Below are 27,070 nucleotides of genomic sequence, written 5' to 3'. Positions count from 1 at the left end.
ATGGGCGATGGGGGCGCCGAGCGTGACCGCGGCCCGGCACGCCGGGAGTCGCGGGGCGGGCGCGGCGGGGAACGCGGCGGAGCAGAGACCTCGAGCGCGGATGCCGGCGGCCGCAGCCCAAGGGAGATTGCCGGGACCTCCGCCTCCAGCCCTGCGGGCTCCAGGGAGAGCGGCGCCGACAGCGACGGGCAGCCGGGGCTCGGCGAGGCAGACCACTGCCGACGCATCCTGGTGCGAGGTAAGAGCACAGCTCGAAGCCCTGGCCCGCTGGACTCCCCTCCCTTCCCCTACTGTGGCCTCCGACCTTCCTGCAGCCTCCCCCTCCCAATTCATATATTCACTCAGTCAGTCATCATTCAGTCATTCATTCAGCAAACATCACTTTGAGCGTCTATTGTGTGCTGGACATTGAGCTGAGTGCAGGGGACAAAGCGGCGACCGGTACCGAAGAGATCCGCATTTCGCTGCCTTACGATTCTCAGCCTCTCGGGCGGGAGCCTCACCCCAGGCCCTTCCGGGCGGGTAACTGTAGCGGGAGCCCAGATGCGAGCGCGGGATGCGGAGAACCGAGTCCCCGCCCCGCGGCCTCGCGGCGGGTGCGGAGAAAAGCGTCACGAGCGCTCCGCGGGGTCCGGGCGAGGAGGGACCAGCGTCCGGAACCGTGGGAGGAAAAGGCCTGGGCTCCGCTCAGCGACCGGGGCGCTTCCCCGCCCGCTGCCCAGCCCTGTTTCGCGTTCCCAGCCGTGCAGGCGCACGGGCTGCTCCCGGGAGAGGGCACCGGGACGCGGAGGGCTGCGTGCGACGCGCTCGCCCGCCAGGCTTCTTTTTCTCGGTTCCCACTTCCTCGCGGCGCCTGGGCCCAGCCGCCTCTCGGTGCGGCCTTCTCCCGGCCTGGCCTTCGGCGTCTCTCCGTTCTCCCTCGCCCTTCGTCCTCCTCTCTTCTTGCCTGGCCATTTCTCTCCGCCGAGCTCACCTTCTCAGCATTCTCTTCCTGCAAGGGTCGGGTGCCCAGCTCTGCCTGGCTTCCTCGCCGCGAGGCTGAGGCTCCCCCGGCCCCCAAAGCCAGCCTCCACGCGAAGCTCTAGGCTCGGCTTTCGCCGGATCCGGGCATCGCCCAGCGAGATGAGAGAAGAAAGGGAATTCCGGGGTCTTGCCTTCGGCCCGTTCCTAGGCCGCGGCCGGAGCCTGAGGTCTGTTTCCCCCATCATCCTGGAGTCCCTGGACCGGGAGACCCGGCGCCTAAAAGAGGCCGCTCGAGGGTAACAGCTGCCCCGGCCTCCTGCTCCAACTTGCTCGCCCGGCTTGCTCCCGCTTCTTTTTTTCTTGCCCCTTCTTTTTGAGCGCCTCTCCTCCAAGCCTAAGGGCCTGGAGAGAAATGAGCCGGAGCTGATTTCCTCCGCCACCGCCTGGAGAAGGGGAACCAGCCTGACTGACGCTGGCTCGGGGTCGCTCCAGCGCCAGAACCCCGAGTTTGTCTGACCTGAGCTGGGCTGTGTGTGAGCTACCCCTATAGAGACTGGGACACCTCGGCCCGGTCCTGCACAGTCTCCCCACAGCCGCTGGGTTAGGGTGGCTCTGGGAATGGCGGCTAAGGTAGAGAACAGAGACAGCCCAATGTGAACTTGACTGACTGTCCATCTTGGACACAGACTCAAGGACCCTGGTCTTCAGGAAACACTCCTGGTGCCAGGTATGGTCACCTAGAGGTGAGTGCCCAGCGCTGTTCTGGGTCAGGCTTGGATCAAAGCAGTTACAGGACAGGGCATGGGGAGGTGGTCCCACCCAACAGGGATTCTAACAGGTGTGTGGACCTGTTGGGCACCTGGGATTAAATTAGATTCCATTCTATAGACTGTGGGTTGTCTTGGGTACAGGGCATTAGCAGCCAGCTTGGAGTTCCATTAAGGAAATCTGCAGGGCTTCCAGAAACAGAGAAATCAGCCCCCTAAGCCCACATTCCCGGATTAAGGACCTCAAGTCTCTGCAGGACACTCACCACCTCACACTCCATCTTTCGGTAGACATTTCCTTCTGCATGGACAATTGTGAGTTCTGTGCCCACCTACCAGCCCTTCTGCTCTACTAACTCTGCATGTAGATCAAATAGACTTTGTGCATAGATGGCAGTCAAATAACTCCCAGGTAGGAGTCAAAAATGACCCTCCACGAGACCACGCATGCTAGGAGCAATCCACAGCCAGGAAGAGATGGACCCCTGTTGTAGTGGGGCTGCCTGTGTGCATTGTCAGGTGTACTTTTACAAATGCATGTAGGCAATAAAGCAATGCCATTACACTGATACAGTATAATGGAAATAGAGCACAGAGGAGCTATTTATGCACTTAAAAGGCAAACAGGGCCCTCATAAATCCCTCTGTCCTTTTCCATTTAATGACAAGGAGGTTATTACAGTGCTGAGATACCAGGAACGTCATTTACTGCTAATCTCTCCTAGCCAGGGTCACCTGCGTCACTCCAGCCCCATTGGGCCCAGGGCGGAGGCTCTGACAGATGAAAGGCCCTGCACTAATGAAGGGAAGTCTGCAGCGCCTTGGCCCCTGGCTGAATGTCCCTCCAGCATGCGCTAAGCAGAGAGTACATTTTGCCCTTGACCTCCGAAGACATATCCTCTCAAAGTACCCTTGGAGGAAACCATAAAAAGGAGAAAGATAGGCAGTTGCCATTGCAGCCATCAGACTGCTAGTGGGGTTAAGACAGCAGATCTGTAGGGGAGTCTGAAGATGCAAGGGAGAAAGAGGAAAACCTGGTGCTAGAATTAAGGGACGTTGGTTTGGAATACAGGCCTTACAGGCCTTTGAACTTGAACCAGTTTCTTTGCCTCTCTGTGCCTCAGTTTCCTCATCTGTACAAAGAAACCATAGCTCTTCCCATGAAGGCTATGCTAAGGGTCAGAGATGTTGTCTGTAAAACTGCAAATAGCCAGCAGGATCTCCATACATATTCCGTTAAAGGAAAGGGGAGGGAGCTCTGAGGAGACTAACAGACTGCTTCAGGCCGTGGGCCTCCTTCCTCAGAGGCCTCCCCCACCACACCCCCTGCGTGCACAGGCTGTGCATGTGCTGGGAGGTGAGCAGCCAAGGGGTCAAGGGCAGGCTGGTGAAAGGAGGCCCAGTGCCACCTTGCAGATCACACAGCGTGGCCTTCCCCCATCCCCTTGGAGGAACCCCCGCTCAACCAATCATTCAAGTTTCCCTGCCTCTGCCAAATATGGGTCAGGGAGCCAGGGAGGCCAACCCTTGCTGCATCCCCTGCCTCAAAATGGAGGCTGCTTCCTGCCACACGTGGGCACAAACAAGGCCACCGAGATGACAGGTGAACACGCAACAGGCAGCCCGCACACCCCACCCAGGACACAAGCAGGCTTCCACAGGGACCCTACAGCCACCCAGGCTGCCCCACACTTCTGCATGTGCAGCCCATTGACCGGTGAGGGAAAAGAGTGGGAGATCTTTTGTTTTATATTTGGAAAGGACAAGCCACGTGCAGGAAGCAGATGGAAAGGGAGCCCCGGCCCTAAGTTCGCTGCAGCTTCAGTGCTACGGCTTTTTCGGTGAAACCGGGATTGCTAGAGTCAGAAGAGGTGGGACAACTCTCACCCCAAAACTCCCAAACCTCACAATCTACACTGGCACCTGCACACTCAGAGGCACCTATGTAATTCCCAAGTTAATCCAGAATCGAATTCAGGAACCCCTCTGGATAGAGCCAGGAATGGCCGTCTGCCATGGTCACCCAACCCAGCAAATGTTATGCCCAATGCCTAGCGCTGGTTACAGATCACCCAAAGCAGCCCTCTGACCTGCCAGTCTCAAACCTCAGTCAGACCTCACCAACTCTGCGCTGCCACCTTGGCCTGAGTGGGGCAGAATTCAGAGGCTCTCCTCAGGGTACTCCTGCACCTTGAGACCTGCACCAGGCCTGGCTCAGCACCCTTCCGTCAGGGAGCAGGGGGACAGAAAACTGTGGAATCCTTTGACTGAGTGAATGGCTACCCCAACCCCCACCCCTGCAGCACCACCACCCACTAGTGGAAATGCTTTCACCAGGGAGCCCAATGGATGGATGTGCCTAATGGCTGGGGATGTGGGAAGATGCAGGAAGGCCGGGGCCTCTGGCTGTGGCTGAACAATTCCCTCTGTGGATGTGGGTTGGGGGCACAGGGGTCATTGAATTTAGTGGGGTCCAGTCCCCCTTGAGAATCTGGGGGCAGAGCCAGACTCATGCTGCAGAAATGCATTGGTCAAAACACAGCACAAGAGTGTAAAGCAATTATATTCTAATAAAGAGCTTTAAAAATAATAATAATAATGGATTTTTAAAAACTAAAAAAAAAAAAAAAAAAAAACCCAGCACAATGGCGTACACCAGGCAGGGCCCTGGATGCTGCAGACATGTCAGAGGACACCGGGCAAGTGGCCAAGCCTTCGGGGGCTGAGCTAGGAGCAGCCCGAGGGAACAGACAACCCCCTCCTGCAGCCAGGTCTGGGCTCAGCGTTGACATGTCCAGCTTGGATTTACAGCAGCCACTGGATCTAGGAAGACTTCTTGGGGATTTAGCAGTCCTCACCCCACACATCGTGGCAGCTCCACAAGGGCACCCCTGCCACCTACCTGAGAGGGGATCTTGACAGTGGAGATGCAGGGCAGAGTGTTATGTTTGAAGGAGCACTGGATTGCAAGGCTCAGCACCTGGGCCCTCCTTGGATGGGACCCTGGGACTGTAGCCTCAATGAAGGTCTGTTAAGAGTTGAGATAACTCAGGACCAGCCCCCCAGGCAGTGGTTGAAAGGTATAAATGCTTCATGCAGGGGATTGCACTTTGGGGATTTTGGTTTTAGTTTTAGTTTTAGTTTTGGGGCTTGTGGGGATATGTTTCTTTTTTATTTTCCTGGGGTTGGTTTTGTTTTATGTTTGTTATGTTTTCCCTTTTGCTTTGTTTTTGGCAGAAGGACCTACATTCTCATGGCAGGTCTATGCTGGGCCCTATCCTTTTTGGTCTTTATTTCTCTCTTTGTATCCATGCCCCTCCCCCAACACACACACACACACACACACACACACACACACACACACACACACACACACACGCAGACCTATGTGTGCAGCCAAATGTATCGTGTTGTTGGTGTGTCCTGCAGGCACCGTTCTCATTTTCAGGGAACCGTGCAGGGCCTTTGGGGGCTCTCAGCTCTGCTGCCCGTGGACCCGCTGCCGCAGCACGCACGCACGTGCGCACCCCCCTGAAGGGTCGGAGCTCCCAGGTGGCCCCCAGGTGACCCAGCCGGGCAGGGAGGCTGGGACAGCGTGCGGGTACTCGGGACTGGAGGGGAGGGAGCGGACCGCGGCAGCCTGTGTCCTTGGGCCTTCGTACGCTGGCACCAGACTGATTAGACTTCACCCACTGCCCACCCCTCGTAGCGAGAGATGGCTTCTAAGGGTCTTGTTGGCTCTATGTCATTTCCTCGATTACCCCCGACTCAAGTCTGAGGCCGTAGTAAATAACCCAAGCTTCCTCTCACTTCGCTGTTTCTTTGATTTGTATTTTAAATGGTGGTGGTGGGGATATACGAAGCACAAGAATGTTGCCTTTATTTCCTGCTTGCTTCATATAAACTAAAGATCGGCCTGACTCTTCGGAAAGAGGGCAGCTGGTTCCCCGCCGTGCATGCCGCGGAGTTGCGTTCCCCGGTTTGAAAAGCTCTGATAGAGGACACAGGCGGAGTGGGCCTGCCCAGGGACCCCCGGGACTGGGATGGTCTACGCGCGTGGTTTACCACCGACCCCGCACCCATCCAGGCGGAAGGTTGATGCGTCTCGGCTAGGGGTGCCAGGGTGGCGATGGATACTGAGGAAAGAGGTGACAGCGCCAGAACCGAATCTGGCCTACAAAGCCAAGCCGAGGAGTGGGAGGACCGGGAAAAGCCAGGCTGTGAGCGCGACTGGGGTGGGGGTGAAGGGTGGCGGCGACTATGAGACGCTACTTGCCACCACCACCCCTCCAGTAAAATTCTCCGAACCAGCTCTCCCACGTCCTACCATGATCTTGCCCTTCTCTTGCTAGCTGATTCATTCCACAAATATTGAGTACCTACTATGTGCCAGACCGACCTGGTGGGGCTGCCGGCGCTGTTTACCAACCGAGAGGTCACCTCGCAGTTGGTGACGTTCGGGGTTCCTGACCCGGGCCTGTGTCAGGCCCTGGGTGCCGAGGGAGTGAAGTCGCCTCTAAATTCAAAGGAGGCGGTGCCGGAGCCGGGTTCCCTTGACTCGGCTCAGAGACCACTTAGGAGGGAGTCACCGCACCCGCCTGATCTGCTCTGGCACGTTCGGTGCGCATACAGTAGGCACTCAGTAAATATTTGCCGAATGAATGAAAGGAGGCAAAACCATCTATAGCGCGTATTTCACTAGGTTGGAGGCCGAAAGGCCCGCCGTCCCCGGGAAGCACATCTGTTCTGAAGCGACCTCATTGTTTGACGTTACAAAGTCTTTCCTTACGTGAAATGGTGATGATGCCAGAGCACAGAATAATTGTTAAAATATAAAACAGACGACGCCACATTTTTGGAATTTGGGGCAATCCTCAACTTTGGGAACCACTGAAATATAAAACCTGAAAAAGCTCAAACATGGTTTCTTTTACTGGTTCCTTGGATCCCCAGGGCCGGGGAGGCCACCTGGAGGCCCGCAGCGGCCGGAGCGGGAGGCGGAGAAAAGCAGAGGACCGCGAGGGCGGTAGTGAGTCTTTCGGCTTTGCAGCTACTTAGGGTGAGGATCCATCCGCAGAGCCAACCAGGGAAATAGCTAGATAAATCCGAGCCCCGCCCATTCACATACCTCCAATCCTAGGTTGGAGCTGAAAATAACCGGGTAATTAAAGTCACGGTTGGTTGGGTGTTTTGCTCTTCCCGCTGCCCACCGCCGAGCTGCGGCGAGCCGGGGCGCGGCCGGCGGAGGACACCCCTCGAGGAGTGTAAGGCCACGTCCAAGATGTAGACGGGAAGGCAGAGAATTTAAATTCAAAAAGCAATACGTGCTCCAAGTAAAAACAAAACAAAACAAAAACCCCAAAACAGAAACGGTGGAAGGCTCCCAGAAATAGCCACCATTCCAAGTTTCAGGTGTGCTTCGGCATATTTCCCCACTCTCCTGTACAGACATTAGCGAAAGAGGAATCGTAATACGTAACCTGCCTTGCGACTTACCATTAAAAAAATAATTCCACACCTAGGGGTCATCCTTTCGGCCCAACCATTTCACGCTGTTCCATGACTGTACAGTATTCCTTTGGCGGGGGAAAGCAGGATTCTCTTATCCTCTGGAAGGATGTCCCTGTTTTTCCCTGGTACACTGAAGCATTGTTTGTAATTGTGAAAAAGTAGAACCAACCTAAATATCCATCAACAAAGGGACTGGTTAAATAAAATTTTATTATATCTGCATAAGGTAGTACTATGCAGTTGTTAAAAGTAATGAGGCACTTCTGGATAGAAACATATTTATTGAATGAATTTTATCAAATAAAGAAAGCGGTTTGCAAAAAATGTTACTTTTGTAGTATATAACTTACATATTTATGTTTTTCAATTACTGGAGAAAGCTTGGGAGATTATAAAATGAGCTCCCAGTTCTCGGGTCCTCAGGCCCTTGAGTGTTTCCCAAGGATAAATTCCTAGCAGTGGAATTGCTGCTTCGAAAGATTTACACACACTAAAAAAAATTTTTAAACGTTTCCTTTAATTTTATAATAGTAATTAATTCATTTGATTCAAACATCAAAAAATTGTTTCAAGTGCACAGTGAAAAATCTCTCTCCCATCCCTGTCCCCCATCCTCCAATTCCCACTCGCCTCAAAGGCAGACATTATTTACTGCTTTCCAAGATGTTCTTCCAAATAATTTCTATGCTTATGCAAGTTAGTGCAGCTATATTATTTTTTCTTCCTTTTGTTTTTTACTCGTATCGTGACATTTCTATATATTTTTCTGCACCTTGCTATTTTCACTTACCGGTGTATCTTGGGATGTAAAGAACTTGTTAGTTTTTTACAGATGTGTAGTATTCTGTTTATAGAGACTGGATGGACCATAATGTACGTTATATAACCTGTGCCCTAATGGTAGATATTTAGCTTTTTTCTTATCTTCTGTTATTATGCACAATGCTGCAATAAATAAACTTGTTCTTTGGTCATTTCCACATGTGCAGGTATGTCTGTTAGAAAAGTTCCTGAAAGTAGGTTACTGGGTCAAAGAGTATCTGTGTTTGTAATTTGGAATATAATGCCCAAGGGCCCTCCATAAGATGGTACCCACCCACCTCCAGCAATTCCTGAAAGTGCTTGTATCCCCAAACCTTGCTATCACAGTTCACACTTTATATCGTCATACATGTTAAATTGTTCTTCCAGGGGAAAAAAGTTTAGCGATTTATACCCTCACCTTTGCTGTCTCCCCATATTGGACATTATTTATCTTACATATCTTTGCTAAGAAGTACCTTGCTGACGTTTTATTTTTATTTCTTTGATTATTAGTGAAGTTGAGCATCTTTTCATGTTTATTGACCAGTTGTATTTCTTCTGCTATTAATTCATTTCACTTGACCTTTTTAATTTTCAAATATTCCTTTCCTTACTGATTTGTAGAAATTCTGTATTACGAACAGTAGCTCATTGCTTTCAATATATGTGGCTTTTTTTTTTAGTTTATAAATTGTCCTTTAATTTTGTTTCTGATGTCTTTTGTTTTCTGAAGTATAAAATATCTTTCTAATGACAAAACCAATCCATGCTGCTTTGCTAATATGATGTAAAAGTTGAAAGTTCTTCATTTCCTCCATATAATACACTTCTACTCCCAAGATGCAATCTCCTAAACTTTCCCTAGTAATTGAAAAATCTAAATGTCAGTTATATATTGCAAAAGTGATATTTTTTTGCAAACTGCTTTTCTTCATTTAATAAACATTTATTTAATAAATATCTTTCTATCTAGAACTGCCTGGTTATTTTTAACAACTGCATAATACAACATTATGAAGATTTAATAAAATTTATTTAACCAGTCCCTTGTTTTTTTAAATTAATTAATTAACATTTATTTATTTATTTATTGGCTGCATTGGGTCTTCATTGCTGCACACGGGTTTTCTCTAGGCGAGCAGGGCTACCCTTCCTTGTGGTGGCTTCTCTTGCTGCGAAGCACTGGCTGTAGGCATGCAGGCTTCAGTAGTTGCGACACACGGGCTCCATAGTTGTGGCTTGCAGGCTCTAGAGTGCAGACTCAGTAGTTGTGGTGCACAGGGCTTAGTTGCTCCGTGACATGTGGGATTTTCCGGGAGCAGGGATCAAACCCATGTTACCTGCATTGGCAGGCGGATTCTTAACCACTGCACCACCTAGGGAGTCCCTAATGAGTCCCTTGTTGATGGATATTTAGGTTGGTTCTATTTTTTCACAATTATGAACAATACCTCAATGCTTCCTATCCTATTGAACAGATTTTTTTTAGAGTCTCATTTATGAGACAATATAAAAATATGTAAACAGGTGAGACATTTTATTATATTAAGAAATGGTTGGGCTTTCTAGGTGGCGCAGTGGTTGAGAATCTGCCTGTCAGTGCAGGGGACATGGGTTCGATCCCTGCTCCAGGAAGATCCCATATGCCACGGAGCAACTAAGCCCGTGTGCCACAAAAAAGAAAAAGAAAAAGAAATGGTTGTTAATGTTTCTAATTGTGACAATAGTATTGTGATTGCTTTTTAAAGGAGTCTTTAGAGATACTTATAAAAATATTTCTGGAAGAAATATTATGATGTCTGTGATTTGTTTAAAATTACAGGAATATAGAAGAAGTAGGATTATTCCTGAGTTTATAATTGTTAAACCTGGGGATGGGTATATCAGAATTTGTTACACTATTCTCTATTTTGTATATTTGAAATTTCTCATGATAAAAATTTTAAAATAATAAAAATCATTTCACATATATCTGGTATGCATATAATTGCAGGATAAATTCCTAGAAGTGAAAATTTAAAATCCAAATATATATGCTTAAAATTGTGATTGATATTTCTAAATGCCAAAAATGTACTAATTTATACTCCCAAAAATTGTGTATAAATGTGCCATTTCTCCACATCCTCCCAACCCAGGATATACTCAATCTTTTAGAGTAAAATCTTTTCAAGTGAAAAAAATCTTATTTTTTTGGTGTTTTTAATTACTAGTGAGGTTAAGCATTTTTCATATATTTATTTTTCATTTTTATTTCCTCTTCTGTGAATTTTTCATTCATACACTTAGCCAGTTCTCTATTGGTTTGCTCATTGTTTTCTTAAAGTTGTAAACATTATGTATATGTGTTTATATATTATAGAAATACATTTCTATAAACATGTAACATATGTAACATATGTAAACAAACATAGACATATTTTAAAATATTTATATAGAAGGGAAATGATCCCTTTTTCAGTTACATGTGTTGCAAACATCCCGATCTTTTTCTTTCTTTCTCTTTCTTTCTTTCTTTCTTTCTTTCTTTCTTTCTTTCTTTCTTTCTTTCTTTCTTCTTTTTTTTCAGTTTGCTGTGAGTTAGGTTTTTTCTGAACTCAAGTTTAAACTGTAATCACAGCTAATGGTCATTTCCATTTGGGCTTCTACATTTTACTTTTCAACAAGAAAGTTCTCCAACTAAAGGTAACAATATTATATATATATATTATATATAATATATATGCTATATGTATTTATAATACAATACTCAAATTTTTGTTACATAAAATTCAGTATGTGTTACAGTTTTTTGAGTTTATAGTTCGTATTTTATTTTTCTTTCTAATGACTCTTCATTTCTGAAGTATAAAATATCCTTTTAATTACAAAACCAATCCATGATAAAATCATGTGAAAGTTGAAAGTTCTTCATTTCCCTCACACAATACACTTCCACTCCCAAGATGTAACCTCCCAAAATTTCCCTGGTAATTGAAAAATGTAAATATGTAAGTTATTATTACAAAAGTGGGATATTTTTGCACCCTGCTAAAATAGTCTGTTCACAGACTGTGACAGTCTTTGCAACAAACCAAATAATAAAAATGTGCATAAAGTATGATGGGAGAAATCTTCCCTCCCTGACCAGCTTCCACTCCACAGAGCAAACAGAAAAGAGAAGTGTTCATCCTGCCAGACTTAGTTCCATATAGGTACCAGCATGCACACACACACAGTTTAATTTTACCTTTTGTTCTTTATAAAACTGGGTTTGTACACATGCACTTGTTTTCATGTAGTCATATATAATGGACATCCACTCAGGTCAATATATGAAGATGTACCTCATTCTTGTTAATGTCTATACAACGGCCAAAGGCATGACTATACTGTGAAATCATCAACAGTATTTCTGTTGATAAAGATTCAGCTTTCCTTTTTTTTTTTTTTTCTCTCTCTTATAAACTGCTATAAACAGTGGCTCTGTCTTTATGAAATATACCAATATTTCTCTGGGGGTAGAAACCTCTATAAAATTTCTGAAATAAAGGAACTATGCATTTTTTAATTTACCTACACATTGTGAAATTGCCCTCCAAGAAAAACTTATTTTGTGTGAATGTGTGTTCTCACCAACAGAGCTTGAGAAAACCCATTTTCCCTCACTTTTGCCAGCACGATTTTCCCAGTCTGATAGATAAAATATGATATCTGAAAAACAAAGATCTCATTGCTGTTCTATATTTAATTTTCTCTAAGTCCCTCTGAGCTTGAGTATTTTTTCATATTTATTAGTCACTAGTATTTACTCTTCTCTGAATAACGCTTTCATATAATTTGTTCCCTTTCCCTCTGGACTGCTTGACTTTATTCATTAGACTATAGAGGCTGTGTGTGTACTAGACGTTAAGACTGTTATGCCTGTATTATTAACATTTCCTCCCAGTCTGTCACTTATCTTTTAACTGTCTCTCATCCTGCAGAAGCTTTCATTTCTAGGTACTCAGATCTGTCATTTATTTTTTTAAAATTCTTCAATGTTTTTATTCCATTTTTAGAGCTTTATTACATCTGAAGTTTTAATCCATATTGTGTGTAGTGTTGCATGCAGTGTGAGATAAATTACTTCATTCCAGATAACAAGCTAATTGTCCAACAGCCAGGTCTTTAATAATCTTTTCTTTCCTGTAACTAATTTGAAATGCCATCTTTATAATATACCAATTCCTAAATAGAGTTACCATATGACCCAGCAATCCCACAACTGGCCATATACCCAGAGAACACCATAATTCAAAAAGATACATGCACTCCAATGTTCATTGCAGCACTATTTACCATAGCCAGGACATGGAAGCAACCTAAATGCCACAGATGACTGGATAAAAAAGATGTAGTACATATATACAATGGAATATTACTCAGCTGTAAAAAACAATGAAACTGGGACATTTGTAGAGACATGGATGGACCTAGAGACTGTCATACAGAGTGAAGTGAGTCAGAAAGAGAAAAACAAATATCGTATATTAACACATATATGCGGAATATAGGAAAATGGTACAAATCAATCAGTTTGCAAGGCAGAAATAGAGACACAGATGTAGAGAACAAACATATGGACACCAAGTGGGGAAAGCGGGGAGGGTTGAGGGGGAATGAATTGGGAGGTTGGGATTGCCATATATACATTACTGGTAAGAAAAAAAACAAATTGTACACTCTAAATATATGCAGTTTATTGTCTGTTAACTGTATCTCAATAAAAGTTCTAAAAAAATAAAAATAAAAAATTTTTAAAAATTAAAAAAACCCCAATTCCTCATATAGGCATGGATTTGCTTCATAACTCTTGTGCCAGCATCACACCATTTGAGTTGCTATAGATTTGTAATATATATAATATATAAAAATTTATATAATTATTATATATAATATATAATTTATATAATAATATATAATAATTATACATATAATAATTTTATTTACATATTTATTTGGCTGCATTGGGTCTTTGTTGCTGCCTGTGGGCTTTCTCTAGTTTCAGCAAGCTGGGGCTATTTTTCATTGCAGTGGCTTCTCTTGTTGTGGAGCACAGGCTCTAGGCACATGGGCTCAGTAGTTGTGGCTCGTGGGCTCTAGGGCTCAGGCTCAGTAGTTGTGGTATACGGGCTTGGTTGCTCCGTGGCATGTGGGATCTTCCCGGACCAGGGCTCGAACCCATGTCTCCTGCATTGGCAGGTGGACTCTTAATCACTGGGTCACCAGCGAAGTCCCTGTGATATATTTTGCTGTAATGATAATGCAAGTATTTTCTCCTCATTCTTCAACATTTTTTTCAAGTATTCTTCCATTTTCAATTTTCCCAATAAACTTGAGAATGAATTTTTATAAGGAATTTTTACTGTGATAACATTATATTTGTAGATTAAGGCGGGAAGGACCTTGTGACACTTTAAAAATCAGCACGTTAACTGCTTATCATGTAAAGGAACTACCAGAGTGCTACCTAGATGAAGTCAGGTAGGACTCTCAGGGGGTCTATCGGGAGAGGTAGCAGGAGAGGGTAATTTTTGGTCCTGGAGGTTAAGAGCATTAGCTATCTATTATCAGGCAGGGGTCACCACCTCTCCCACGACAAAGGCTCTTTGGATGGAATTCACTCTCCCCCATGCCCCTGATTTCACCCCTCTTTGAAGAGATCTGAAGGACAGCAAAACTCAACCTTCATTCCACTTAGACGCATGCATTTCACCCTAACAAGACCCTACCCACAAAGAGGCTCTGGAATTGAGCTGTCCTTCCTTCCTGGTGCTAACCACCACCCCCCCCCCCGCCGCCCCCAACTCCATCTAGGAAAGAAACAGTTCAGGGAAGGGGGCTCTGTCCGCAGGTTGGGCTAGATGTTGCTGCAGAGACAACCCCAAATCTCAGAAGTTTAACAAAACACAGTCTATTTCTCACGCACTTGGTACGTCCACCACACGTGTGCAGGAGCTCGTCTTGGTACTCAGAAGCCCAGGCTGAGCGAGCTCAGGCCTGGCTCCTGCCTCCACCACCATCACAGTAGGGGGTAGGGGTGTGGCAAATCATAAACCAGCGTCTGAGCGCTTCCGCGGAAAGTGACCACATCCTTTCCTCTTGACTAAAGCCAACCATATGGCCATATGTGATTTCCAAGGGAAGAAAATTGCTGCAACACTATTATGTGCCTGGAAGGAGCTGGAAACACTGGTGAACAGCATTCATAGTTTATACATTAACTTGACTTTGATAAGTGGCCTTCTCTGCCAGTCCGAGCTAAAATAGCAAATACAAACACACGCTATGACTATTGGATGCTGGTTATTTGGAGAAGGTCAGTGATATCCCCTTGTTTTATTTTCTTCACAGCATTTATCATTACCTTATATATTAGTTTTTAAATTTATTATCTGTCTCTCTCCCCAATACAAGGTCTATGGGAACAGGGACCTTGTCATTTTTGCTCATTTCTATATCCTCAGACCCAAGAATATTATTTGGCACATCATAGGGGCTTATTAAATGTATGTTGAATGGTTGAATATACACAGTTGTTTTATTTACATAAATGGGGTGTACTTTCTTTCACCTAATGTCAGTTCATATAGATATTGCCTCATTCTTTAAATTGCTACATGATATTTTATAAAATATGAATGGTGTGAATGTACCATAATTTCTTCCGTCATTTCCCTTACGGGGAACACTCATGATGCTTTCAGATTTTCAAAATTTTGAACAATGCTGCAGCAAACATCCTTATGTATACCTTGGAGCACTTGAATCTGTGCTTTCCGGATGAATACCTACTAAAATAAAATTTCTGGGGCACTAATTTGGGCAGCTTTAAACTTGATAAATGCAGCCTTAAAACGTTGTGACAATTTGTGGCCCTACCAGCAATGAATGGGGGTATGAATTCCCCAACAAGTGCATCATTGCTTTATTAATCATCTACTAATATCTTTCCAATCTTAAGGGAGATAAATGATTATCCATTATTGCTTGAACTTGCTTTATCCTGATAACTGTGAAGCTGTGCTCATCTTTTCATATATTTATTGGCCATTTGAATATCTTTTCTGTGAATGACACATAAATTAGTTGACCATTTTTTCTACTAGACTATTGCCCTTTTTTAAAAAAATCGTTTATTCATAATTGCATTTTATATATTCTGGATATTATTTCTTTACCTTTTAAAAAAAGATTTTCTTCAGTTCTGTCTCTCATATTTTATCTCGGTTTCTTTTGTCATACAAAAGTTTTGGGCTTTAATATAGTTGAATACATGCTTTGTTTCTCCTTTATAGTCCAGGTTTGTATCTTGCTCAGAAAGCTCTTCCCAAGCCTAAGATTATAAAAACAGCCTCCTGTATTTTCTTTTAATGTCTTTATCATCTTATAGTCTACGATTTGCTCTCTGATCCATTTGAAACATTGTTCTTTATGGTGTGAGACATGAATTTGACTTGATTTTATTCTGAACAGATAATTTATGGTCACCAATCTATTTAACTCCACTGATAGACTAGACTAACCTGTTCCCATTTAGAATGTTCCCTTTATCATAAACTCTGTCACTATATGTACATGCCTCTAATTGTGTACTCCTTATTCCATTGTTTCTCAATATTCAGTTATTTGAATACCATGCTTACCATTTCTGTTATATCCATGTTTCACTTATTTACTTAATATTTTAGCATAATGTATTTTAAAACGAAGTACCTACTTTAGCTTCATGCTAAGCATATACAATCAGAGGTTTAAATTTTTTCTAATAAACACTAAAATAACCGCATAACTTTTAAAATGACAAAGGTTTATTTATGTATCATTTTAAATCATCTTACAAACCACAAATGACATGCAGAGGCATTTGGGGAAATACTATTGTATCCTTTCCACTAATGGATTTGTCAGTTTCTGTGACAAAACGTCATTCTAGCCTCATGGCAGGTTTTGTTGTTGTTGTTGTTGATGTCTTATTTTGAAAGAGTTGGAGACTCACAGAAGTTGCAAAAATGATAGAGAAATGCCACATATCTACAACCTAGCTTCTCACAATGGTGACATCTTACGTGACTATTATACTTGATCAAAATCCAGAAACTGACATTCGTACAATATAATCAACTAGACTACTGACCTTCCTCAGATTTCACCAATTTTTACAAGCACTTTTTCCCTTGCATATAGTATTGTGACATTTTATCACACTTATGGACCATATAACAACCACCCCAATCAAGATACAGAACTGTTCCGTCACCACCAAGAAATATCATCATGCTACCCCTTTATAGTCTCAGCCTCCCTCCCCTGACCCCTGGCAAGCACAGATCCGTCCTCCACGTCTACAAGTTTGTTGTTTTGATAATGTAATATAAATGAAGCATACAACACATAACCTGAAGGACTGGCTTGGTTTTTTTCACTCTGTATAATTTCTGTGGAGATGTATCCAAATTGTTGTATCTATCAACACTCACGGTTGTACCACAGTTTGTCTACCTGCTCACCTACTGAGGGATATCTGGATTGTTTCCATTTGGGGGTTATTACAAATAAAGCTGCTGTGAACATCCCCATGTAGGGTTTTTATTTATTTATTTATTTATTTATTTATTTAATTGGCCGTGTTGGGTCTTTTTTGCTGTGCACGGGCTTTCTTTAGTTGCGGTGAGTGGGGGCTACTCTTCGTTGTGGTGCACCAGCTCCTCGTTGCTGTGGCTTCTCTTGTTGCGGAGCTTGGGCTCTAGGCGCATGGGCTTCAGTAGCTGCAGCACATGGGCCCAATAGTTGTGGCTCACGGGCTCTAAAGTTCAGGCTCAATAGTTGTGGTGCACGGGCTTAGTTGCTCCGCGGCATGTGGGATCTTCCTGGAGCAGGGGTCGAACCTGTGTCCCCTGCGTTGGCAGGTGGATTCTTAACCACTGCACCACCTAGGAAGCCCCCCATGTAGGTTTTGATGTGAACCTGAGCTTTCATTTCTCTGGGATAAATGCCCAGGAATGAGGTCACTGGATTCTATGGTTAATATAGGTTTAACTCTTTAAGAAACTGGCAGGTCAGTTTCCAAAGTTTCCATTTTACATTCCCAACAGCAATGAACGCGAGATCTAGTTTCTTGGCATCCTCACCAGCCTTTGGCATTCTCAGTATTTTTTATTTTAGCTACTCTGATCGGTGTTTCTCCTGGTGTTCATTTGTCTTCCCTTAGTGGCTAGTGATGTGGAGCATCTTTTCATGTGCTGCATTGCATGGCCCGTTTGGATATCTGTGGGCAAATCTGAGGTGCCTTCGTTCCATGCTCCTGCCTCCCCTGGCCCTGAGGAGGAGGGCTGCCCTTGGTTGCTCCCCGAGGCAGGAATGCTCCTCTTAGCTCTTCTACAAAGAGGAAAGGGGGGCCTATATGGTTTGACCTCAGTGGTCAGGAGCACAACCTCAGAGCTTCAGGTGGGCTCCAGGAAGCTTACCTGGAAGAGGATGTGAAGCTTCTGGCCGCACATATGACACCCATCACCCTTCCTCCTGTTCACACCCTCCAAGATGCTTTTAATAAAATCAGTGCCTTTGGAGATGGGCTCACTTGAGTGTTGTGAGGAAGTTCTAAGACTGGTTTTACAATTGGAAACAGTAGAACCTGAGCAAAGGGGACCTGTCACAAGGGGGTCACAGATATTGCCCCACCTTTTTGGAATGTAGAACGTATTGAGGAGGGAAGCTTGAGTTATCCCAAAAGGCCTGTAGTTCTGCCAACCCTCCAAGAGCAGGGCCCCCGTCCGTGTACTGTGCTCTGCCCAGCACCCTGGTGAGACCAGCCCAGTGGTGGGGGAGGGCAGCCTCTGGGCCATTACTGAGTCCCCCACCCACACTCACCTTCTCCCCGGTAGTTGACGGAGGACAGGAAGGTGCTCAAACCTCTGAGATGGGCGGCCGGGGAGGGCCTGCGAGCCAGGAGCCCATGAAGAGCTAAAGGGCACCCTGACAGAGGAAATATTAACTGGCCCAGCAGGAAGCAGGAAGAACTGGTCTCATAAAATATACTGAGGGCCGTGGAGGGAGAGGTGTCAGGTTCACCCTCTAGAGCAGGGATTCTACAAGTAGGCTCTGCAGTCCTGTGGCTCGCGAGGAGCCTCTGGACAGACAGCACATCCCAAATGCAAGTCCTTTCCTCACCTTGCAGGGTAATGATGAACACATCCAGAAGATTCCACTTTCTACCCATGACCGAAGTTCTTCTCACTATAACATATCAATTGAATCACTAAGGATGACTAAAAGGGTATTCATCAGGTAAGATGAGGGTGTTTCTAGAGCTTATTAAACACTGTCAGTATGACCTGGAGGAAGTGACTTAAAATTTATCCCTCCATTTCCCCATCTAAAAGAGGAGGATAATAGTTCCAATTTCACTGAGACATTGGGAGGGTTTAAGCGTTGAAAACAGTGCCTGACCCAGAGCAAGCATTGCAGAGGTGTCAGCTATTATGAGCGGGCCACTGATGCTTCCGGCAGCATTGCAAACTCTGACTGTGCACGCTCCCTAGAGAGGCACAGAATTCCTGCAACCTTGGAACCTTGCTTTGTTACCTGTGCTTGATCAGGGTTGCCCTGAGTTGGTAAATTTCCTGTTTGATACTAACCTTCCTATGTAACGGTGAATTACTGTTAGTTTAGCTTTATTATTACCAACACCATAGGTTGGGTGAGATTTGGTAAATCCTACAGAAAGTGATGCTGCATATTTCCACACTTTAACTTTTGACATAAACTTTTCTAATAACTAGATTTGAAGCCATCAGTGTGTGTGGTTCAAACGTGGGTCATCTTTGCCCCTATACTTAAAGCTAATGTGTGTGTGTGTGTGTGTGTGTGTGTGTGTGTGTGTGTGTGTGTATATAAGCCACCACCCCCCTAGAAATTTTGCTTTTGCTGAGTTATTTTTTTCTTTTACATTATTAATTTATTTATTTTTATTTTTGGGTGCATCGGGTCTTAGTTGTGGCACGCAGGCAGGATCTTTGTTGCGGTGTGCAGGATCTTTTGTTGTGGCACGCGGTCTCTTCCTTGCTGTGCGCCGGCTTCTCTCTAATTGTGGCTCAGGGGCTCAGTAGTTGTGGCACGCGGGCTCAGTAATTGTGGTGCATGGGCTTAGTTGCCCCGCGGCATATGGGATCTTAGTTCCCCAACCAGGGATCAAACCCACATCCGCTGCATTGGAAGGTGGATTCTTTACCACTGGACCACCAGGGAAGTCCCTTGCTGAGTTCTTTAAGTCGGACTACCTGGTCAATGTGCGCTGCAGATTTTTCAGCCTCTCTAAAGTAGGTTCCAAAATATTGGAGACCCCATGCATGGAGGGCATTGGTCCAGGGCCCAGGAGGGTGGCCCTGCTGTTCAGTATTAGGCACACAGGGAGTGGCAGAAGTTCCCCCTCTTGAAGGCACCCCAGCAGTTTGATGCAGTGGCAATGGTCCTCAGGCTCTTCCTGGAGATCCCAGCTCTACCCCACACCAGCGAGCGAGCCTCTTCATGGACCCCAGGAGGGTCTGTGGACAGAGAGCACACCCATGCACACTAGACACACACACACATACACACACACACACTTGACACACATACACACACACACTAGACACACACACACACACACGGGGCTTAAGACCTGGCTCTGGACCTCTCCAGTAGGCCTTACCTGATTGATCATATCCAACTATAACCCATCTTTTCCTTTGCACTTTAGGACTTGGTTTTTCTCTTTCCATTTGTTTCTTATGCTGCTAAGGGAAGAGAATCCTGGCTGGGTCAGAGTGAGTCCTTTCTGCCCAGGCTATGATGATAGGTAGGTCTGACATTTATACTGAGGCCCATTCACATACATATACCCATTAGATACAACATACTGCATTGGGTGATTAGGAGGCTAGGCCCAGAGAGGGCAAGAAACTTGTCAGAGATCATATCATACAGCCAGACCCAGACGTGAGGAGCTCCCCATCAGATCATGCTGCCTCTTATTAAGATGCTCATTGGTGACTTAAATCCTTAACTAGTGAATGAAACTGCCTTCTTCCATGACCCCTGCAGACGCCAAAGGAACCATCCGGGAAATTGTCCTGCCAAAGGGCCTGGACCTGGACCGTCCCAAGCGGACCCGCACATCCTTCACAGCTGAGCAACTGTACCGCCTGGAGATGGAGTTCCAGCGCTGTCAGTACGTGGTGGGCCGTGAGCGCACTGAGCTGGCCCGTCAGCTGAACCTCTCCGAGACCCAGGTAAAAGGGCAGGGCCAGGCTACCCCACCCCTGCCCCGGCAGCTTGGGAACTCCTTGGAGTGTGAGGCCTGTGCACTGCTGCACAGAGACACAACTTTGGAGTTCACACATGTATTAGGGAAAGGCTTAAAATTACAGGCAAACCAGAGTAAATAAATACAGTGCTGGCAAGAGAAAGTTGGTATATGCCAACAGGGTGGGGGTGGGGCAGTGTGGGGGCTTCGGGATGTATTGGTCACTCCTTTGGGTGGATATGGGAATAGGAAGAAGGGTCATTCAAGATGCAGGGGGGTGTTTGTTGATGTAAGAGGGGGCCTGCAGGAAGGCGTGGTGAGGGGTTGGCTTGCTGGGAGCAAAGATTCAGGGGAGAGATGAGGCATTACAAAATTAGGTTGGGGACCTCTCATTGCCCCATTCTGGGCCTTTTCCCACCCTCCCTCATCCTCCTTTCATCCCTGTGTGCCTCAGAACCTCCTGGAGAGAAGGGGACTGAACTCCCCCTTCACCCAGGAAGGGCTTAGCACATAGCACTAGTCTGCATAACCCAAAGGGAGGCCTTTTGTAAACTGAGCACCTACTCTGTGTGAATGGAGATACTTCAAGCAGGTCCTAGAGCTAAATAATAACAGTAATAGTAATAACACTTCCCCAGTACTTACTGTGCCAAGGCACTGTTCTAAGTTAGTTATGTTAGTTCACTAACCCCTCCCAACAACCCTATGATGTAGCCACCAGTGTTATCCCATTTTGCAGATCAAGAGAGGTTTTGCCCAAGGTCATACAATGTGTAAGTTTCAGCACTAGGATTTGGACAAGCAGTCCGGCCTCTTTATGCTGCCGGTAAACTGGGAAACCACACTAGAGTTTGTCAGAAAAGGCTCAGAGACTCTAAGTCCAGCTACAGCTAAATGGCCAAGGGAGGCCAGTCAATACATGTATTGAGAGGGCCAAACCAGGACACATAAAGGGAAGGGGAGAGGAAGGAGAGGAGAAGGAAGCAGACAGTCTGGGGAAGTCTGCGGGAGGATCTGTGAGGCTCTCTGTGCACCGCCCACTGCCACCCTGGCCTTGGCACCCCTGCCCCGTGGCAGTGAGCTCAGGATTGCAGCCTGCTGGGAGCAGCTGCTGTCCTGCAGGCCGGGGCATCTCCACCTGGACTGTTTTCCTCCAGCTGCCCCTGTAGAGCCCCAGACAACCCAGCAGATGGCCTGGGGCAACTGGGCCTTCCCTCCAGCTGGGCTCAGCAGGGCTGGAAGGCCAGGCTCTGTTCAGGGGGCCTGCAGTGGCCAAGCAGAGTCAGAGCTCCCAGGGGGAGTCAGGAAGACCCCCTCAGACCCTGAGGTCTGGGCATAGAGTCACTCCTCAACGCCTGCCCCTCCTCTTTGGCCTAATTTCCCTCTGCCTTGCTTAGTTTTACCCCCAATCTGTCCCCTGAAACTTTCTTTCCAAGCACACCTCAGATGCCCAGGCCAGCAGCTCCCCCTCAGTCCTCATCCTTCCCCTGCCCTGCCTTCCGTACAGGCTACATTTATCTGCCCTTGAAGGTCAAGGCCAAGCCCCTTCTCTTCCAGGAAACTTACCTTAAGGCTTCTTGATCTTACTTGCAAGACCTTTTCCAAATGTCTTGACCTGTAAAGTCTAGTGTGTGTGTGTGTGTGTGTGTGTGTGCATGTGCGTGTGTGTGTGTGTGTGTGTTGGCGGTGGGGGTGGGGGGTGGTGGGTAGGCACCAACCAGTATGCACTTCCTAAGGACAAGAATGTATTTGAATGTTCTTAAGGCCTCCTTGGGGAGGGCACTCAGTGAGTTCTCAATGAATCCTCAACTAACTGATTATTACGTACCACTGTCCTTCCTCTTTCCCTGGGTTTCACAGATAATATACAGTATAACTAACTAACACTTACTGAGAGCTTCCTGTGCACCAGCCACTGCTCTAAGTGCTTGATGTGTTCTAACTGGTTTCGTCCTCACCACAACCTCGCGGGATAGGTGACACCACTGCTGATGCTAAATACGTGGGGCTTTCCCACACCAACAGCAGCCAATTCTCCAATACCAACTGGGTGTCCAGCAATACAACTCCAGTCAATTCTGCCCCTAACTCCTGGAGTTAACACAGATTCTACAGGTTAAGGGCTTAGCTTCATAGGACGGTCCCACATCAGATGCCAGTAGCAAGTCCCAGGGCCACCCGTACTTCTGACCAGTTACAAATGGGGTGGGTTCCCACGTCCCCCTCCTTAGGTTTGATAATTTGCTAGAATGACTCACAGAACTCAAGGAAACACTTTACACTGTATTTGCTTTTACAGATTTATTATAAAGGATACAACTCAGCGATAGGCAGATGGAAGAGATGCATAGAGCCAGGTACAGTAGGGAGAGTTTACGGAGCAAATCTCATTGTTTAAGAGTCTTTATAACCCAGTCTCCAGCCCCCCTCCACTCCCTGGAGGTCAGGAGTGGGGCTAAAGTTCCAACCCCCTAATCACAGGTCTGGTCTTTCTGGAACCAAACCCCATCCTGAAACTAGGGGTCCGCTCTGAATCACCTCATTAGCATAAACTCAGGTGTGCTCAGCAGGGGCTGGTTATGGGTAACAAAAAGCTCTGTGCCAAGAACCAGGGCCAAAGTCTGAGTATATTTTTTCAGTGCATCAGAATGGCTCTTTATGATTTTTACTTTAAACAGAAGGAAACTGAGGCACACAGAAATTAAATAGCGTGCTCAAAATTTAAAGCAGGCACGTTCATCAGCTCATCTGATCTTTATAAAAAGATGACTTTGGGACTTACCTGGTGGCACAGTGGTCGGGAGTCCGCCTGCCGGTGCCAGGGATGCAGGTTTGATCCCCGGTCCGGGAGGATCCCTCATGCTGAGGAGTGGCGGGCCCGTGAGCCACAATTGTTGAGGCCCGTGCGCCTGGAGCCCGGGCTCCGCGGCTGGAGAGGCCGGCAGTGAGAAGCCTGCACACCGCAAAGAAGAGTAGCCCTTGATCTCAGCAACTAGGGAAAGCCCATGTGCAGCAGCGAAGACCCCACACAGCCAAAAAAATAAATAAATAAAGACTTTATGGGTAATATTATCCCCATTTCAGAAAGCCAAGCCTCAGAGAGGCTAATTAATTTGCCCAAGGTTATATGGCTAGAATTTTGTGGAATTCTCAGTATGTTCACCCATACAAAAGTATCATTGAATGCCTGCTATGTACCAGGTGCTGTTCTAGGCATGCCCTCCCCTCCCTGTTAGACCCAGAGCTGCAGCAGGACTGGACCAGCAGGAGAGTGCCCGTGAAGCGTCCCTCCTCATTGGTGGCACCTCTGTTACTGCCGCTCCCTTTGTACCTATTTGCCCCCTGTTTGCTGGGAGCGGTCAGTGCCACTCTCCACTACATCCTCAGCGTCCCCAGGAAAGGAACCATGACTTCCGGGTCGGTCCTGTGCCTGTAGTGCAGAGGTAGGAACAGAGACAGTGAGCGGTAAACGATACCACACACTGAGTGTGGGCCAGGCTTAGCCCTCCACAGGGATTTCCTCTTCCATCCCTGCCACATCCCAGCTATTTCTGTCCTCATTTTAGAGCTGAGAAACTGAGACGCAGGGGTTCTTGGGGGTGGCGGCTGGCCTGAGGTAGGTGAGAGCCCGGAGGCTTCGGCGGCTTCGCCGCAGGGGAAAGGGTTGCAGCAACACTGAGAGCCGTGCCCCCCAGGGATCTGGTGGGGGTGGGGGGGCACTTCCTGGAGCAGTCAAATTCCAGAGTGACTAACAGTCACCTCCTTCAGCCAGACTCGGCTGAATCGTCCTTGGCCGTCCCTTACTGATACTACCTTCCAATGTCACCTCTTCCGAGGGGCTCTGTTTGCCACCCTGCTGATAAGAGAGTCACCTCTCAGCCTCTCCCCTCCTTATTGCGCCCACCAAGTGCCAGCCCGCAACCTGTTATCTGCGCTTGCCAAGCCAAGTGCAGAAATGGAGAGTGAGTGTTTAGAAATATATATATTCTGCTGGGAAGACACCACATCAGAGGCCACCTGGATTGGTGTCCACACGGACAAGGCCGTCAGCTAAGCGCACCTGTCTACTCAGTCTCCAGGACTCACTCGCTTTCCAGCTTGCCTGGCTGTTACCTATAGTAAAAATTACACTTTATAGTTCAACCCACATGTGTGACTGAAATAATCATTCCAGAAAACAAGTACTCTTACTGTGTTCAACTTATTTCGATATTTTCTATTCTAGTCTAGTCTAGTCTATTCTTTTTCATAAACAATGTTAGTTGAGCCTAAAACAAAGAAATACGTATAGCAATTTTTCTAGCATACATGTTAATTGTATTTTACAAAAGTATTGGTTCCCGACAGATTGGAAACTTTAAAAAGTGGTTCCTCACCACAAATAGTTTGAGAGACACTGCTCAAAGCGCTTCCTGCCACCCGACAGCCACACCTGTTTGTTTTTATTTGTTGTTTATCACCTGTCTCCCTTCCGCCCTGTCCACACCACACTGCAGGGATTTGCTCTGCTTTGTGCACTGCTGATTTCCCCAGCCTGGAACAGCGCCTGGCATGCAGTAGGCGCTCAGTACATACGCCCGCCGAATGCATGAGTAAGTGAGTGAGTGAATGCAGCCACCAACCTCACGTAGCTCCCGTAACTCCCGTGTCGCTTTCAGTTACTGAAACTCAATCCAATCCCATTTAAAACACCCAGCTCACATCTGCTTCATATCTTTTCTTCTCCCCCTCCCCCACTCAGAACAGGCCTGACTCACTGCTGCAGGGACCTGCTGGCTACAATGGAGAAGAGCCTCTCCCACTGGAGCCTCTAGAAGGGAGTGTGCCCTTTCTGAGCCACCTGTTCCCCCTCTGCCACCGCAACCTCCCCCAGGGCTGGAGTGCACCTGGCACCACCTGGCCTGAGAATCCTCATGGCTGGAGGTTTGCTGGCGGGGCAGTTGCTCCCACATGCGGCATGTTAGGCATCGCCCCAGGCAGCTTTGGCTCCGCCCTCACCCTCCTCATCCTCGCCCAAGCCAGCCTCCTGCCCCTGCTCCTCTTCCTCATCTCTCCTTCACCTGGGAGCCACAGTTGTGGCTTCTCTTCTGTCCTCCGAGGCTGGAGGGAACCATCGGGTCTCCCCATCTTTTTCTTCCCAAACCCTGCACTCCGTGGACCCTCCTCATCCTCCTGGCACAGACTACCCAGCCAACTGTCAGCCTCCCGAAACCTCCAGGCCAGAAGCAGGGCCAGCCTCTGTGCTCCTGGGGACACGGGTCTCCGTGCTGCAGTGATTGACAGGTTTTCCAGCTGGGGAGCAACGGTCAGTCTCTCCTCTCAGGCACTTCCAGGCCCTGCAAGTGATTCAGGAACCACAACTCGCCTCTTGGGGGAGCACCCTGTCCTTCCCAGAGGGGAGAAAATCCCATCACTGTCAGGTGGCCCGCAGAACTAACCACTGAGCTTCCCCCTCCCCCAGCCTTCTTTTTCTTCTACAGACTAGAATGGGATTGGAGTGCTGGGTGCCAGGTGCTGGCAGAGGGCAAGTTCTCCTCCTCTCATCAGCCTTGAAAAATGTCTCTGCCCTTTGGTTGGCGGCTCCATGTAGGATGTGGTGTACTTGGCACCTCTACGCCCCCAGCTTTGGGTGTGTGGCCACTGGAAATGTCCCTCACCGTCCTGACACATCCTCTTACACTTGGTATCACGTTGAGAAGCCCTTATGGATGATGGGGTGGGAGGGGGCTGCTGAGAGGTTCAAACAGGAGGATGGCCAGATGGGCTAGTGAGCTCCCTTCGGAGGCAGCCTGGGAACCGAGACAGGAGGAGGTGGAGGTGGCTAAAAGTGGAAGGAGCGTGGGCCCAGAGGGAGCCTCATCTGTGCCCTCCCACCTCCACCCTCCAGCTGCCAATCCATCCCTCTGTCCTAGGGTCAAAGTAGCCGTGGAGGGGTGCCCATGATTTCGGGGGCCAGGGTCTCTCATCAGATCCCGCAGTCAGGCTGATGGTGAGATCTCAACGGCAATCTGATCGCTCTTCTTTCCTCTCACTGCACCCCTGCCCCCCTTCCCCGCTCCCCTGCCCCTTCCTTTCCTCACCCCACTTTGCTCTGCCTGCTGACACCCCTCCCCTCGCTCGGCCCCAAGGTGAAGGTCTGGTTCCAGAACCGCCGCACCAAACAGAAGAAAGACCAGAGCAGAGACCTGGAGAAGAGGGCGTCCTCCACTGCGTCCAAGGCCTTCGCCACCTCCAACATCCTGCGGCTGCTGGAGCAGGGCCGGCTGCTGTCCGTGCCCAGGGCGCCCAGCCTCCTGGCGCTGACCCCCGGCCCCCCGGGCCTGCCTGCCGGCCGCAGGGGCACCTCCTTGGGTGACGCCAGGAACTCCTCCCCGCACCTCCACCCGCTGAGCTCGGCCCCGGCGTCGCCCCCGCTGCCGCCGCCTCCGCCAGCCCTCTGCTTTTCCACCGCCCCGCTCCTGGACCTGCCCGCGCGCTGCGAACTGGGCTCCTCGGCCTTCGAGCCCTACAGCCGGCTGGATCGGAGAGGAGGCGGCCCCGGCGGCGGCGGCAAGAAGGCCAACGCTTAAGCCTCCACCCCCGCGTGACACTGAGTCCCCAAGCACAGCACCACCCCTGCCTCCCGGGCCAGAGGCGAGAGGGGGCAGCCACACGCCCTGCCCCGCCCACACCCCAGCTCAGAGACTCTCCGACGGACATGGTTGGTCCCACAGCCTGCGTG

At 47.7% G+C, this 27,070-nt stretch overlaps 1 protein-coding gene across 1 annotated transcript; it reads left to right on the top strand.

Moving 5' to 3' along the window:
• VAX2 (ventral anterior homeobox 2) lies at positions 1–27,070 on the top strand. The gene is made up of 3 exons (XM_057743108.1): positions 1–238; positions 20,148–20,335; positions 26,478–27,070. The coding sequence occupies exons 1-3, from the start codon at positions 1–3 to the stop codon at positions 26,916–26,918; spliced, it is 867 nt and encodes a 288-aa protein (XP_057599091.1). The 3' UTR covers positions 26,919–27,070.

Source organism: Hippopotamus amphibius, chromosome 7 (genome assembly GCF_030028045.1).
Source record: "Hippopotamus amphibius kiboko isolate mHipAmp2 chromosome 7, mHipAmp2.hap2, whole genome shotgun sequence".
In the NCBI taxonomy this organism is placed as follows: domain Eukaryota; kingdom Metazoa; phylum Chordata; class Mammalia; order Artiodactyla; family Hippopotamidae; genus Hippopotamus; species Hippopotamus amphibius.
Note: the sequence above shows the minus strand (reverse complement) of the source record. Positions and strands in the feature narration are given on the sequence as shown.